Source organism: Cannabis sativa, chromosome 6 (genome assembly GCF_029168945.1).
Source record: "Cannabis sativa cultivar Pink pepper isolate KNU-18-1 chromosome 6, ASM2916894v1, whole genome shotgun sequence".
Classification (NCBI taxonomy): domain Eukaryota; kingdom Viridiplantae; phylum Streptophyta; class Magnoliopsida; order Rosales; family Cannabaceae; genus Cannabis; species Cannabis sativa.
This window is the reverse complement of record NC_083606.1, coordinates 63101746-63119762: the sequence shown is the minus strand read 5'-3', so window position 1 is coordinate 63119762 and position 18017 is coordinate 63101746. Positions and strand designations below refer to the sequence as shown.

At 32.4% G+C, this 18017-nt stretch overlaps 1 protein-coding gene across 1 annotated transcript; it reads left to right on the top strand.

Annotated features, from left to right (window-relative positions):
* Positions 1-1686: 1686 nt before the first annotated feature.
* On the top strand, positions 1687-2727 carry LOC115695387 (uncharacterized). Its single transcript, XM_030622453.1, has one exon. The coding sequence runs from the start codon at positions 1687-1689 to the stop codon at positions 2725-2727; it is 1041 nt and encodes a 346-aa protein (XP_030478313.1).
* The last annotated feature ends 15290 nt before the right edge of the window (positions 2728-18017 follow it).

The window sequence follows — 18017 nt, the reverse complement described above, 5'->3', positions numbered from 1 at the left end:
CAATTGAAATCGTAGCCCTAGTTTTTATTTAGTGTTAATTTTCTTATTAGTTTAATTGCTTATTCTTTCACTATTTTTTTTATTCTATAGTTTTAATCCTTTCTTAATCTTTATTCAGCCAAATAAAAGTAAAAGTTTAATTTTAACTTACTTAACTACAATCCTTGTGGGATCGACCTCACTCTTGGTGAGTTTACTACTTGAAAAGATACGTGCACTTGCGTGTGCAAAATATCACAATTTTTTGGCGCGGTTGCCGGGGATTGATAGTTAATATTATTAAAAAATAAATTTTGTTCTAATTTGGTTTTTCTTTTCAATTATAGTACTAATTCTATTTGTTTTAGAATCTTATCTTTTCTTTTCAGGTTCTTTAGTTTATAAGAAGTCAAAGTGCAATTGTCACATTACTTGTTGATCCTGAAATAGAGAAAACCTGTAAAAAGAACAAAAGAAGGAAGAAATTAGAAAAAAAAAAAAAACTGCAATAGAGATTGAACAAGAAGGAGTCATGGCTGACAACACCAGTAATGGCAATAATGGAGGAGTTGTAGAAGACCAGGCTAATGGTCACAACAACAACGACCGTAGCCTGAGGGACTATTTGCTTCCTAACTTGACAGGGGGTCGATCTTGTATAAGATAACTTGCCATCGATGCCAACAATTTTGAAATCAAGCCAGCTATACTGCAGATGGTCCAATCTTCAGTCCAGTTTGAGAGACTGCCACTAGAAGACCCAAACATGCACCTCGCCAACTTTGAAGAGATTGGTCAGACATTCAAGATGAACGGAGTTAGCGATGATGCCATCAGGCTAAGGCTGTTCCCATGCTCACTACGGGAGCGAGCCAAGAGTTGGTTAGTATCTTTGCCAACCCACTCTATCAACACTTGGGAGGAATTGGCCCTGAAATTCTTTTCCAAATACTTTCCTCCTACAAAGATTCCCAAGCTAAGAGCTGAAATCAACAACTTCACTCAGCATGACAACGAATCTCTTTATAAAGCCTGTGAGAGATTCAAGAATTTATTGAGAAAGTGTCTGAACCATGGGATTAAAAAGTGGTTATAAGTGCATAACTTCTATACTGGACTATTGAACAACACCCGAACACTTGTAGATGCCGCAACTGGTGGGGCTTTTATGAGAAAAAGTGCTAATGAGACATTTGAATTACTCGAAGAGATGGCCATAACTAATCAACATTGGTCAACAGAGGGAGGCCCAACTAAAAAGGTCGCAAGAATGTATGAAGTTGATGCAATAACTAAGTTGACAGCCCAGGTAGAGGCATTAACAAAGCTGGTAACTGCACAAGCCAAATAAGCTCAAGTTGTCTGCAAGCTGTGTGGAGGACCTCATACCACTGACACCTGCCCTATAGATGTAGACAGTTTGTCAATGGAGCAAGCCCAAGCCATTACAAACTACCAGAATAATTATGGTTTCAACCAAGGGGTTCGTCGGCAGAGTTTCCAAAAACAGTTTCCTAATCAGGAACAACAAGACTTCTACCCTTAGAAAAATCAATCGCAGCAAAGCCAACAGTTTCACCAACAACAAGCTTCTAGTGGAGGGTCTGATTCTCAGAAAGATGCGTTTATGCAATTCATGACATAGATTAAGTCATTCATTGAGGTCTTAGAAACAAAGTGGAGCAGTTGGCCTCTCAAAACACTAACATGGCTCAAGGTAACTTGCCTAGTACTACTGAAGTCAATCCAAAAGAGAACTGTAAGGCAATTACCTTGAGAAGTGGTAAGAATTATGCTGGTCTAAGCAAAGACAAGCCTGAGAATGAAGAAGATGATCAACCAGCACCTACACCAAAAAAGAAGAAGACTACTGATGGTCTTCAACAAAAAGAAACTTCTCCTCCTATTAGTATCAACCATCACATAAAGATTCCCTATCCTCAGAGACTGCGCAAGAATAACATGGATAAGCAGTTTAGTAAGTTTCTTGAAGTATTCAAAAAGCTGCATATCAATATTCCTTTTGCAGAAGCCCTTGAACAAATGTCAAGCTACGTCAAATTCTTGAAGAAGATTTTGTCTAAGAAAAGAAAGATGGAAGAATTTGAGACTGTAGCTCTAACAGAGGAGTGTAGTGAAATTCTTCAAAAGAAACTTCCTTCGAAACTGAAAGATCATGGGAGTTTTACTATACCTTGCACTATTGGGACTATTGAAAAGATACATGCATTATGTGATCTAGGGGCTAGTATCAACGTTATGCCTTTCTCAGTACTCAAGGGGTTACAGCTTGGAGAAGCAAAACCTACAACTGTTACATTGCAGCTAGCTAATCGGTCTTTAGCCCATCCAAGAGGAGTAATAGAAGATGTCCTTGTTAAGGTGGACAAATTTATATTCCCTGCTAATTTTATAGTCCTCAACATGGAAGAAGACAAGAATATCCCTATCATCTTGGGGAGACCTTTCTTGGCAACATGGAAAGCATTGATCGATGTCCAAAAGGGAGAGTTGAAGCTTAGAGTTCAAGGAGATGAAGTCGTATTTAACGTACTCAAGACAATGACTTATCCTACAGCTAGTGACAATTTTTTTTCAACTGACGTGGTGGACAAGTTGGTAGAGTCAAAGGAGCACAGTGATGACCCTCTTAATCTGACTTTTGTGCAAGAGGAGGTGGTGGAACAAGATGGTAAAGAAGTAAACAAATATACCATGTGGCTTGACTCTTATGAACCATTGAATTGAAAACATTATGAAGAGTTAGGAGTCATCCCAACAAAGTCAGCTCCATCTATTGAAAAGCCACCTGAACTAGAATTAAAATTCTAACCAGATCACTTGAGGTACGAATATTTGGGAGAGAATAAGACACTTCCTATCATTGTGTCAGCTTCCCTTTCTTCTATAGAGACAGACAAGTTGTTGAGGGTTCTAAGGAAACACAAGAGAGCCATTGGATGGACTGTTGGGTTTTATGCCCTAAATAAAACTCATTTCAATATAATCAGATTTACTTATTAATATAGATCAGAAATAACATTTAATGTTGCATGGTTCACATGCTTTATTTCATGATTATATGTACATAATGTATGAATTCATCTGAAACCCTTTTCACATACTTGATCCTGTTTATTGTGTTGTCAACACATTGGAAAGTAAACATGACTATGTGAATAAAGTTTCCTAGATTTATTAGACATAGGGTTTTACTGATATGATAATCTACAACAGAGTTTACTTGCATTTGGAGAAATGCTATGTTCTTTCCAGAGCATTGGTTAAAGTAAAGCTCAGGTTGGATGTATGGAGTATGCATCGGAAGGGACCGATATTGAACTTTGACTTAGATTTATTAAACTTACCGTAATATCTATTCAAGTCAATATCGCCTAGTTGATCCTAGATCAAATGATCTTAATCCTGTTATGATTAGGCTCAATCTCAGGAGGCTATTCGTGTTCTTTGATTTGTTAGTTAAGCCTACTTTTAGGTCAGGGTGATACGTACATTTTGGGAACACGGTAGTGCGATTGAGTGGGAGCGCTAACATAAACATAGAATTTATAGCTTCTATCTGGAGAATAGTAAGTAAAGGATGATCTCCTTCGAGCTTGACCAAACGAAAATAAATGGTGGAGTACTCATTTCACATAAGCTGAAAATATCATTTATACGGGGTTAAGTGTTTTAAGGATTAAATACATTGTAGGGTGTAACGGTAATCTAATCCCTTTACAGTGTAGATCATTCATATAGAGGATCATTGATCAAATTAGGATTATAACAATGGATAACTAATGATGTGTCTATATGGTGGAACATATAGAGCATTCTATATACTGAGAGTGCGATTCTAAGTTCTATGCGTGGATTCAACGAAGAATTAATAAGTCAGTGAATTTAGGTTATAAATTCTTGATCTGCTTATTGGAAGCTCGGTTATATAGACCCATGGTCCCCGCACTAGTTGAGATAATATTGCTTGTAAGACTCATATAATTGGTTTTGATTAATCAATTATAATTCTCAAATTAGACTATGTCTATTTGTGAATTTTTCACTAAGGGCAAAATTGTAAAGAAAGAGTTTTAGGGGCATATTTGTTAATTATGATACTTTGTATGGTTCAATTATTAAATATGATAACTGACAATATTATTTAATAATTATTTATAGTTATTAAATAGTTAGAATTGGCATTTAAATGGTTGAATTAGAAAAATTGGCGTTTTTGAGAAAATCAGATGCAGAAAAGATAAAACTGTAAAATTGAAAAAAGTGAGGCCCAAATCCACATTGCATGGCCGACCACTTTTATAGGAATTATCCCCTAATATTTTCATTATTTTAATGCCAAATAATTCAAACCTAACCCTAGTGGAATGCTATAAATAGATAGTGAAGGCTTCAGGAAAATTACACACTTTATATGTGTTTATTTCATCGTTTTAGAAAGTTCATATTTAGGGTGTTAATCAACATTTTTGTGAGTAGATCTAAGATCCTGGTAAAATAATTTCCAACAACTGGCCTCAGAGCCATGATAATTGATTTGCTTGCAAGAAATTTGGACTTTAAAACGATTGTTTGTTATTTGGATGGTATCATGTTGTATTGAGTGTTATATGATGATTGATTGATGTTTGTGAATTTTCGTGAAAAATAATTGAAATTTTGTTTCTGGAATTATTTTTATTGGATAGTATGGAAAAAATTAAGCAATTTACCTTTTTACAAAACTCAATTTCGATTTAATTTGAATTAGTTATGATTTTTTGAAGTTTCGAAAAAAATCAGGATCGTGCAACTGGGACACGCGTGCGAAAATCATGCAATTCCTTCCTTGCGCCGAGGTTCCACGCCCAAGCACACCCCATGCGCACGCGGACATGTATGCTCAGCATACTGTCCGTACAGGTTGCATTTTTTTCGTTTTTCTTCGATTTTTCATGCTTCTTCATGGATTTAACTTCCGATTTTTTGTGTAGTTCTGTATTTATACATTTACTATTCCTAATTCAATTCTAATTATTTTAATTAAATTAATTAATATTTTTTTCAATTTAATTCATGATATTAGTGTAATTTGAATTTGAAAATAGTAAATATCTATCTTTTTGCTTAATTATCTATCTTATTTTTAAATTTGATTATATCTTATCTTATTTTTAAATTTAAGGTCAGATATTAAATTTTTTAAATTAATTTTTTTTAAATAATTTGACCTTATTTAAATTTAAAATAAGATAACTATAATCATGTAATTTTAAATAGATGTAAGATATTTTGCTAACTTTTAAATTTTGTTATTTTATTTATTTAAATTAAATCATAAAATCTGAAAAGGATATTTATTTTTTTTTTAATTTTTATTTAATTTTTATTTATAAAATAACATTAAATTTTTAAAAGTAGTTAGCAAATTTTGAAATGACATTTAGGTTGGTTGAAACCTAATTTTTCAAAATTCGTAGGTTTAATTTTAAATGTTACTTTATTAATTTCAAAAATATTAAAAAAAAAAATTTCAAATTTTTTTTTTTTATTTATTTAATTAATTTTTTGAAATTATTTATTTAAAATTAAATAAATCCTACATCCAACTATCCAGCTAACATTGTTGCAAGAGTATGTGTTTTTAGCTTGTTTGTAAGTTTTTAAAACCTATTATTGCTTGATTGCAAATAGCCATGGTTAACTTGTTGACAGATCCAATGATTTGGTTTTAACTCATGGTTCCATTGGTCAAGTAAATAATTTGTAACAGGTAAATTTTACAATCTTCTTTCATCTGTGTATGACCTAGCAACATGATAGGATCCATCCAAATGTGTGCCTATGTGAGCCTATGTGTTTAATTTTATTATAGATGCATATAGGTTGTTGTTGCTAAATAAAATATCATAGTTCTTGATAGATTTTATTTAGGCCCATTTAGTTTTGGGCCTATTCAATTAATAACAGTTGTTCATTTTAAGGATTAAATTCCTCTCTTTTGGGCCTTGTGTGAGAGTTGGGAGCTATAGAAGTGGGTACGACATACTGAACCCAGCACCCCCTCACATGAACCACCCCAATTGTGAAGGGCCATTTGCCTGATTTGAATAACTGTACTAGGTTAATTAAATTAGTTTAACCTAATAAAATTGATTAGCAACATAATTAATTTCATTTATTTTGAAATTAATTTAAGAAAACCATAGTTTAAAGAATTTTATATTCTAAGCTAAACTATATGTATTTTCTTGTATTTAATTAAATATAGAATTATAACCATCTAGATTCTTTGTGAAGCTTAATTTAAATTTTTCATTAAATATTCCTATTTAAGTTGACATTTAGTTATCTCTAACTAATCAACTTAAATCTGAATATCTTTTGGATTTAAAATTTCAAAATTAAGTTGAGGAATTTTAGGAATTGGTTATTAAGATTCTTTAGATATTTTTTAAGTTGATATTTTTTAAATATTAACTTAAAATGGAATATTTTCAAATTAAGTGGTTACAACTTAATTTTTGATATTTAGTTAAATTTAAATTTGAAAATATTTAAGTTCTAGATTTTTTCTAATACAACTTAAATTAGATATTTTTTCAAATTTTGTGGAAAAGATACTTAGTCAAATAAGATATTTTCTAGATAGTTATTTCTAGACTACTTATTATTTCTAATATTAAATAGGAAAATATTATACATTGTGAAATTAATTATTTAAATAAATAATTTTGGTACAATTTATTTTAAGTATATTTTTTCCTAGTATTAAACTAGAAATTAATAATTAAGCCTTCTCTACACTTAATAATTTATTTCTTGAATTTAATACATTTAATTAAATTGAAAAATTAAATATCTAAGTTGATTTTCATCATGATACTTAAATATTTCTTTTTCATGACATTTAATTAAATAGAAAATTATTTTTAGTGGAAATTTATTTTTTCAACTAAATTTAAATAATTTTCAAAATATATTTTTTCTTTATTTTATTAATCAATTTTCGAAATTGCATTTCATAATGCAAGATGATTTTGAATTTATCTTGAAAAATAGATTAAGTTGTAAATTAATTATTTATTTTAATTAATTTTTGGACCAACTTAAATTAATGATTTTTTCATTAATTGATTACTTTAAAATAAATGAATTAAAATATATTATTAGAAATTGCATTAATTAGTCAAAGGAAAATCTAGATAGGTGATATTTTTGCTCATAGTATTTTTCTAAGTAATTGTTATTTAAGTATTTCAAAAATATAAAGTTTTTATACTTTGTTTTTTCAAAATACAATAAATATATTCTCATGAAAATTTATTTTGAGTTGCAAATTAATTTAAATTAATACAACTTAAATAATTTTCTTAATATTTATATATCAAAATTACTACTAAGATGGAAATAATTCAACTTATTTTAATCACCATCTAAGTATAATTTTATAAATATTAAATTAAATTTTAATTTAAAATTTTAATTCTAAATTCGATGTTTAATGAATATATTTTATTATATATAATAATGAAAATACATTTTAAATAATGAGCTTTATTATTAAGATATTCGATCTCCATTGTTGGTTTTACATCGCGTTTGTTTTAGTGAGTAATCCTCCCTAATGGAGGAACGTTCATTAGCAATTTCGCACCGTTTAATCTCGAAAGATAAGTAGTTTGTAAGTGTTTTATATGGTATGGATCACCCTAATGGTGGGGACCATATTTGACTTGTAAATTATGAAACAATGGTGGAAGCTCATAAGATAGAATTTCCTTGACTCTCGCCTAAACGGGACAACGCTGAATTCAAATCTTGATCGAATAAAAGGTTGCTAGAATGTTTAACATTTTAGATGAGCTGACAACTCTATTCAATGGATGGTTGCTTTGACTCTCGCCTAAACGGGACACTGATATCAGTTTGTTGAAAACCTTGGAAATTATTTAGGATTGTATATTTTAGTATTTTCACTTGTCATTCCTACTTGCTATATGTTTAATAATTTCTGAATTATGTATGAATTTATATTGAACCATGTTATTTTCTGTTATTAAGTTGTAGTTTAATTTCGAATCTTCATTGTTGGTCTAACTTGGTTTGTTTATCTAATGAGATAAATCCCTAGTGGATTTTAACCATTAGACATACATAATAGTGTTAGATCTCGAAAGATAAATATTGTATATGCAACATCTAGCTGTTCATCAATTGATGACACCTTAGACTAGTATTGTTACAATATGAAACAAGAAGATTGTATAAATAAGATTACTTTGACTCTCGCTAATCGGAGAATCGTTGGATTCTTATTTAAACAACGAAATTATCCTAATTCCTCTTAGCTTATTCATTTCGAATTAGCTTAATTACATATCATTGGATGAATGGTCTATAAATCATTTAATGTCATTCTATTTTCTTTTAAGAATTTAAATGAAACTTTTGATAATATTCTCGAAATTCTATCCCAAAATGATATAAATCCTCAATCTTAGAAATCTCCTACTTGTATGGCAAATCAGACATAGAGTTTAAATTAGTAGTGGTGGTCCAGAAAGAATTGCTCATTATATTTGGTATAAATTTAAGTCTTTGACTTTAATTTTAGATTCCAAACAGAAATTTTCTTGTATTTCTAATTCCAAGATACAATACAGTTACACTTTCACAAGTGTTTAATATCCATCTTCTATCATTGGATTCAAACTGTATGGAATATGAGTTTAGTATTCTGTGACCAGGTTCCACTTGCACTATTCTAAGAACTCTTTACTGTAACTAAACCTAAGTCATAAAAAAGACACAACCACATTTTTTTTAATCTATGGCTTTTGTATCTTGTTCATAGTGGTTTTGAGAAGATCAATCTCTGCAAAGAGTTAATATTCCTATTGTTAGAAATTATTTTACCAGGATCTTAGATCTACTCACAAGTATGTTGATTAACACCCTAAATATGAACTTCTAAAACGATTACGAAATAAACACATATAAAGTTTAGTAAACCTTACATTGGGTGCAGCGGAATAATATGACTCCTTCCGTTCAGATCTCTAACCCTTGTATCCTTTCTGTCGCAGAGTATTATCAAGATCTGAACCTGGATCTCTTTCTCTGATTCTTTAGTGCTGAAACTCCTTCTTACTGAAAGTCTTTCTTCACGATCTTCCTCACTATGATTGAGGTATCACTTGCTGTGTGTGGGCACTACTCTAATCACTAAGTGTTTCGAAATCTTAAGGAAGAAGAGAGAGAGGGAGTGGTCGGCCAAGGTAGAGAGAGAGAGAGGCTCAGGTTTTTCTGAATGAAAAGTGTGTAATTTTCCTGAAGCCTTCACTATCTATTTATAGCATTCCACTAGGGGTAGGTTTGAATTATTTGGCATTAAAATAATGAAAATATCAGTTGATAAATCCTATAAAAGTGGTCGGCCTATACAATATGGATTTGGGCCTCACTTTTTGCAATTTTGCAGTTTTATCTTTTCTGCATCTGATTTTCTCAAAAACGCCAATTTTCTAATTCAACCATTTAAATGCCAATTCTAACTATTTAATAACTATAAATAATTATTAAATAATATTGTCATTTATCATATTTATTAATTGAACCATACAAAGTATCATAATTAACAAATATGCCCCTAAAATTCTTTCTTTACAATTTCGCCCTTACTTAGTGAAAAATTCACAAATGGACATAGTCTAATTTGAGAATTATAATTGATTAATCAAAACTAATTATATGAGTCTTACAAGTAATATTATCTCAACTAGTGGGGGGACCATGGGTCTATATAACCGAGCTTCCAATAAGCAGATATAACCTAAATTCACTGACTTATTAATTCTTCGTTAAATCCACGCATAGAACTTAGAATTGCACTCTCAGTATATAGAATGCTCTATATGTTCCACCATATAAACACATCATTAGTTATCCATTGTTATAATCCTAATTTGATCAATGATCCTATATATGAATGATCTACACTGTAAAGGGATTAGATTACCGTTACACCCTACAATGTATTTTATCCTTAAAACACTTAACCCCGTATAAATGATATTTCAGCTTATGTGAAATGAGTACTCCACCATTTATTTTCGTTTGGTCAAGCTCGAGGGAGATCATCCTTTACTTACTATTCGCCATATAGAAGTTATAGATTCCATGTTTATGTTAGCGCTCCCACTCAATTGCACTACCGTGTTCCCAAAATGTACGTATCACCCTGACCCAAAAGTAGGCTTAACTAACAAATCAAAGAACACGAATAGCCTCTTGAGATTGAGCCTAATCATAACAGGATTAAGATCATTTGATCTAGGATCAACTAGGCGATATTGACTTGAATAGATATTACGGTAAGTTTAATAAATCTAAGTCAAAGTTCAATATCGGTCCCTTCCGATGCATACTCCATGCATCCAACTTGAGCTTTACTTTAACTAATGCTCTAGAAAGAACATAGCATTTCTCCAAATGCAAGTAAACTCTGTTGTAAATTATCATATCAGTAAAACCCTATGTCTAATAAATCTAGAAAACTTTATTCACATAGTCATGTTTACTTTCCAATGTGTTGACAGCACAATAAATAGGATCAAGTATGTGAAAAGGGTTTCAGATGAATTTATACATTATGTACATATAATCATGAAATAAATCATGTGAACCATGCAACATTAAATGTTATTTATGATCTATATTAATAAGTAAATCTGATTATATTGGAATGAGTTTTATTTAGGGCATAAAACCCAACACCTATATCCACTGAAAGTTGTTCATCTCATTCGTAGATGGATGTACATTCAGGGGTGGATATGAGTTTTTCGTTGTATTCTTAAAACGATAACTCTAGATTATACCTTATGCAAAGAAATTTGAAATGTTTGAAAAATTTCTTAAATTTCTAGCAATGGTTAAAACCATTAAGGTAAGTGGTTAAAGATCTTGCGAACTAATAGGGGTGGAGAAATAGTTAGTAGATATGCAGTTCAAAGATCATTAAATTGAATTTTGAATTATATCCAAACTTACCTCCCCAGAAATTTCGATTTGCATATTGATGATTAGTTACTAGTCGTTGCCTAAATCCTTCTATGGTAATACAATTTCAGAATGATGTAATGGTTGTATACTTAATGTAAATCATTACTAGATTCATGGATGACCTAATCAAAATCTTAAGAAAAGCTAGAACTGTTAACCATGGTTTGTTAGCTATTCTAAGTGATTAGGGGTGGACCATCCCATAGTCAATAGATCAGAAAGTGTTTGTTTAAACAAATACTACTTTTCCAAGATAATGACTAAGTCTGAAAATAAAGTAGAAAATAAAGGAGATATTTTTTTCTTGATTCCAAAAGTGTTCTATCATCTTATATGACATATGATGATCCCACTACCTCTGTTGTCTTGTCACAACCGAAGAGGTGAACACCATTTAGTTTTCTTAGACATAATTCACGGTACCTTGTCGTAGTGGGAGAGTTTCTAGGAACTCACCTTCTTATGACTTGGGAGACACTAGTGATTAAAATCCATTGTGAGTTTAAACAAGTAATGGATTGTCAAGATAAGAAACTAAGAAGAAAAGTCAATAGAACTATGGTTTAATCCATTCACATGGAATAACCTAAACTTTCTATTACAAGGGCATAAAAGGAAATTTTCGTTTATAAGTCTATTCAATGGACTTAACAAAACTTCCTGTTCCTAGTATTATAGGTTTAAGTTTATCTAAACCTATGGCTTGTGGTATACCTGGTAATTACTTACTCTAATGCAAGCAACTTACTTTAGTAAGATGCTGAAACATTTTCTTTCTAATGGCAATCTATAGAAGCTTCACAACTTCTTAGGCATAGATTTTATTTATCTAAGGAAAAGTCTCAACTATTCCAGAAAAGATAAAGGCATGAAAGAATTTATTATATCAACAGTGAGAGGTCTCAGATATGCTTTAGTATGCCTTAGACCAGACACCTGCTGTTGAGTGGGAGTAATGAGTAGGTATCAGATTAATCCAGGAGAAGAACATTGGAAGACAATCACGTAAATCTTAAGATTAAGAAGAGGAACTATATGTTAGTCAATAAGGGTGTATTTAAAACTCTTACTCTACACCACATTTGATTTCGAGATTTGCCTTTGTGCTAGAAACTCTTTCTGATAAGATGGTGATTACTCTTGGGGTGGAATAGTGATTTTGGAGAAGTGTAAAAACCTATCTGAAATCTCTAGGTCTACCAGAAAGGGACTGAATGTTAAAGTTGCAGGAAAGATACTTATTCAGTCTAAGGAAAGTTCTATACATTTTTGGCACCATTCCAAATTACCTAAACTACTAGTGTTATTTGCTGATTAACCAAAAGTAGTTGCCAAAAGTATAGAATCCATTATCCCAAAAAGAGTAGACATATAGAGAGGAATTTCACATTATCAATGATTTTGTGATTAAGGAAGAGTAATGGTGGAGAAAAGGTTGTGTTTAATTCAACCTTTCAGATCCTATTACGAGGAGTTTACTACTACTACACTTAATTTGTATATCAAGGTGTTGAGATTATTTGAAATGCACTTTTTGTTTTATATTAGTGCAAGTGGGAGTTTGTTGGGTTTTATGCCCTAAATAAAATTCATTTCAATATAATCAGATTTACTTATTAATATAGATCAGAAATAACATTTAATGTTGCATGGTTCACATGATTTATTTCATGATTATATGTACATAATGTATGAATTCATCTGAAACCCTTTTCACATACTTGATCCTGTTTATTCTGTTGTCAACACAATAGAAAAAAAACATGACTATGTGAATAAAGTTTCCTAGATTTATCAGACATAGGGTTTTACTGATATGATAATCAACAACAGAGTTTACTTGCATTTGGAGAAATGCTATGTTCTTTCCAGAGCATTGGTTAAAGTAAAGCTCAGGTTGGATGTATGGAGTATGCATCGGAAGGGACCGATATTGAACTTTGACTTAGATTTATTAAACTTACCGTAATATCTATTCAAGTCAATATCGCCTAGTTGATCCTACATCAAATGATCTTAATCCTGTTATGATTAGGCTCAATCTCAGGAGGCTATTCGTGTTCTTTGATTTGTTAGTTAAGCCTACTTTTAGGTCAGGGTGATACGTACATTTTGGGAACACGGTAGTGCAATTGAGTGGGAGCGCTAACATAAACATGGAATCTATAGCTTCTATCTGGCGAATAGTAAGTAACGGATGATCTCCTTCGAGCTTGACCAAACGAAAATAAATGGTGGAGTACTCATTTCACATCAGCTGAAAATATCATTTATACGGGGTTAAGTGTTTTAAGGATTAAATACATTGTAGGGTTAACGGTAATCTAATCCCTTTACAGTGTAGATCATTCATATAGAGGATCATTGATCAAATTAGGATTATAACAATGGATAACTAATGATGTGTCTATATGTTGGAACATATAGAGCATTCTATATACTGAGAGTGCAATTCTAAGTTCTATGCGTGGATTCAACGAAGAATTAATAAGTCAGTGAATTTAGGTTATAAATTCTTGATCTGCTTATTGGAAGCTCGGTTATATAGACCCATGGTCCCCGCAGTAGTTGAGATAATATTTCTTGTAAGACTCATATAATTGGTTTTGATTAATCAATTATAATTCTCAAATTAGACTATGTCTATTTGTGAATTTTTCACTAAGTAAGGGCGAAATTGTAAAGAAAGAGTTTTAGGGCATATTTGTTAATTATGATACTTTGTATGGTTCAATTAATAAATATGATAAATGACAATATTATTTAATAATTATTTATAGTTATTAAATAGTTAGAATTGGCATTTAAATGGTTGAATTAGAAAAATTGGCGTTTTTGAGAAAATCAAATGCAGAAAAGATAAAACTGCAAAATTGCAAAAAGTGAGGCCCAAATCCACATTGCATGGCCGACCACTTTTATAGGAATTATCTTCTGATATTTTCATTATTTTGATGCCAAATAATTCAAACCTAACCCTAGTGGAATGCTATAAATAGATAGTGAAGGCTTCAGGAAAATTACACACTTTTCATTCAGAAAAACCTGAGCCTCTCTCTCTCTACCTTGGCCGACCACTCCCTCTCTCTCTTCTTCCTTAAGATTTCGAAACACTTAGTGATTAGAGTAGTGCCCACACACAGCAAGTGATACCTCAATCATAGTGAGGAAGATCGTGAAGAAAGACTTTCAGCAAGAAGGAGTTTCAGCACTAAAGAATCAGAGAAAGAGATCCAGGTTCAGATCTTGATAATACTCTGCGACAGAAAGGATACAAGGGTTAGAGATCTGAACGGAAGGAGTCATATTATTCCGCTGCACCCAATGTAAGGTTTACTAAACTTTATATGTGTTTATTTCATCGTTTTAGAAAGTTCATATTTAGGGTGTTAATCAACATACTTGTGAGTAGATCTAAGATCCTGGTAAAATAATTTCCAGCATGGACATTGGCAGAGATTAAAGGAATCAGCCCCTCAACTGTGATGTACAGAATTTTGATGGAGGAAGGAGCAAAGCCCACCATTGATGCACAACGAAGATTGAATCCATCTATGAAGGAGGTTGTTAGAAAAGAAGTGTTAAAGTGGTTAGATGTTGGGGTAGCTTATCCTATTTTAGACAGTCAATGGGTAAGCCCTATCCAAGTGGTTCAAAAGAAAGGAGGAATGACGGTAGTAAAGAATGAGAAGGATGAACTAATTCCAACAAGAACTGTCACAGGATGGAGAATTTGTATAGATTACCGAAAACTCAACAAAGCCACTAGAAAAGATCACTTTTCTCTCCCATTCATTGACCAGATGTTAGACAAGTTGGCAGGACAAGAGTATTACTTCTTTCTTGATGGGTATTCAGGTTATCACCAAATAGTCATTCCACTAGAAGACCAAGAGAAGACGACATTCACATGTCCATATGGTACTTTTACTTTTTGAAGAATGACACACGGTTTGTGTAATGCTCCAGCAACATTTCAGAGGTGTATGATGGCGATATTCTTAGATTAAATTGAGAAGTGAATCGAGGTGTTCATGGATGACTTTTCAGTATTCGGCCCATCTTTTGATCAATGTCTAAGCAACTTAGAACTGGTACTAATGAGATGTGAAGACTCCAATTTGGTGCTCAACTGGGAAAATGTCAATTCATGGTAAGAGAGGGGATAGTTTTTGGGTCACAAGATTTCAAAAAGTGGTATTGAGGTTGATAGAGCCAAGGTATCTACAATTGAGAACTTACCCCTTCCAGTTTCAGTTAAGGGAGTTCGAAGCTTCTTGGGGCATGCAGGGTTTTATAGAAGATTTATCAAAGACTTCTCCAAGATTGCCGAACCCTTATCTAATCTTCTTGTTAATGGAGTACCTTTTGAATTTATGAAGGATTGCCTTAAAGCATTCCAAATTCTCAAGGAGAAACTAATTTCAGCACCGATTGTAACTACACCAGATTGGGAGCTACCTTTTGAAATCATGTGTGATGCCAGTTACTATGCTATTGGAGCAGTATTGGACAAAGGGTTGACAAGATATTCATGACAATCTATTATGCAAGCAGAACCTTGAATTATGCCAACTAAATTATGCTACTACAGAAAAGGAGATGGTGGCCATAGTGTTTGCATGTGATAAATTCTGACCTTACTTGATTGGAAATAAAGTGATAGTGTACACCGATCATTCAACAATCAAGTACTTGATGACGAAAAAGATGCAAAACCAAGACTAATTTGATGGGTTCTTCTTCTACAAGAATTTAACTTAGAAATAAAAGATAAGAAGGGCAGAGAGAATTTGGTAGCAGATCATCTGTCAAGGTTGGAGCTTGAAGAGAGTCAGAAAACATGAGAGGTTCAGATCAATGAAGATTTTCCTGATGAGCAGTTGTTTCTCCTAGATTCTACGGTACCTTGGTTTGCAGATTATGTGAACTTCTTAACCACCAACATTACACCACCAGATTTGACAAGGCAACAGTTGAAGAAATTCTACTCAGACGTCAAACACTACTATTGGGAAGAGCCTATCCTCTATAAGCATTGTGCTGATCATATTATCAGAAGATGTGTGCCAGAAGAGGAGATGTTCTCTATATTAAATCACTGTCATAACTTACAATGTAAAGGACACTTTTTAGTGGAAATCGAACTGCGGCAAAAGTACTTCAAAGTGTATTTTTCTGGCCTACTTTATCTAAAGATGCTCATCAATTTGTCGAAGCATGTGACCATTGTCAAAGAACTTGAAATATCTCAAGAAGGAATGAGATGCCTTTGACTGGAATATTAGAAGTTGAACTATTCGATGTGTTGGGTATTGACTTCATGGGACCTTTCCCGGCATCATACAACAATTCTTACATAATGCTAGCTATGGATTATGTCTCTAAATGGGTAGAAGCAGCAACAACACATTTGAATGACGGCGAAATAGTGTTAAATTTTCTTCAAAAAAATATCTTCACTCGGTTTGGAACTCCTAGAGCAATTATCAGCGATGAAGGTAGCCATTTTTGCAACAAACAATTTGAAGCTTTACTTGCAAGGTATGGGGTTCGTCGTAGGACTGCACTACCTTATCATCCTTATAGCAATGGCTAAGCAGAAGTATCCAACATGGAGATTAAATTAATTCTGGAGAAACTGCTCAACATTCACGAAAAGATGGCTAAGAAGCTGGATGATGCATTATGGGCCTACAGGACAGCATTCAAAACACCTATAGGAATGTCACCCTATAGGTTGGTATATGGAAAGGCTTGTCATCTTCCAGTAGAATTAGAGCACAAGGAATTTTAGGCTATGAGAACTTTGAATATGGACTTGGCAGCAGCAGGATAAAAGAGGCTATTGCAACTCAATGAGATGGATGAATTTCGCAATGAGGCTTATGAAAATGCCAAGATCTATAAAGAAAAGACTAAAAAATGGCATGATAAAAACTTGTTAGAAAAGAGTTTCAACCTGGACAACAAGTTCTACTATTTAATTCAAGTTAAAAGCTTTTTCCTGGAAAATTAAAATCAAGATAGTCTGGACCATTCACAGTGGTTCAGGTATTCCCATATGGAGCGATGGAAATCAAAGGAGACACACCAGAGACTTTCAAGGTCAATGGTCAAAGATTGAAGCTTTACTTGAAAGGTCGCATTGATGAAGCCAAGTCCATCATCCAATTGGTTCCATTATGAGTAGAGAAATACAGTCCACCTAAATGACGTAAACGATAGCGCATTCGGGAGGCATCCCAAAAAATTTTATTTTACCGCCATGGTACCCATACCAGCCACCACCACCGCCATACTGATATGGCGCTCAAGTAAGTTCCTTTTTTCTCTCTTTTTAATGTCACATTGGGGACAATGTGTCACTTTAGTTTGGGGGTGAACTTAATTTCTATTAGCTATTAGTTTTAACATGTTTTTTTTGTTTACGTCTTTAAATTTTTAGTTGTATTATTTTGAAGTCCATTTGCTTGCTATGAGTTAATTTGAAAGTAGGTAGATAACATGATTTAAAAAGTTTATTTATTTTTTTCGAAAAAATCTGTGTGCTTTGTGATGTTATACTCTTGACTAATTTCAATTTTGTGCTTTAATAGAACATGGAATCATATTAGGTAATTTTCTAGTAATTGAATTTGTTTATGTATGCTAATTGGAACATGTGGAAAGTTGTTTGGAATAAATTCTAGAACTTGCTTTTTTTTTATTACTAATTCTAGATTTTGCTTGCTTACTATTTGAGGCGAAATAAATAAATTATGCATGATTAGGAAAGTGATTTAGGCAATTTTTTGGATCGATTGTGCCTTTCAAGCCATCCTTGTAATTTTTATCCTTGTTACCCTTTTTTGAGCCTTAGCCTATTCTTTGTTCTACACATATTGAGCCTAAAAAGATAAACCCACGAATATCCACAATTTGACCCTAATTATACCATAAGTAGATCTTTAGTTTGGGGGAAAAAAGTG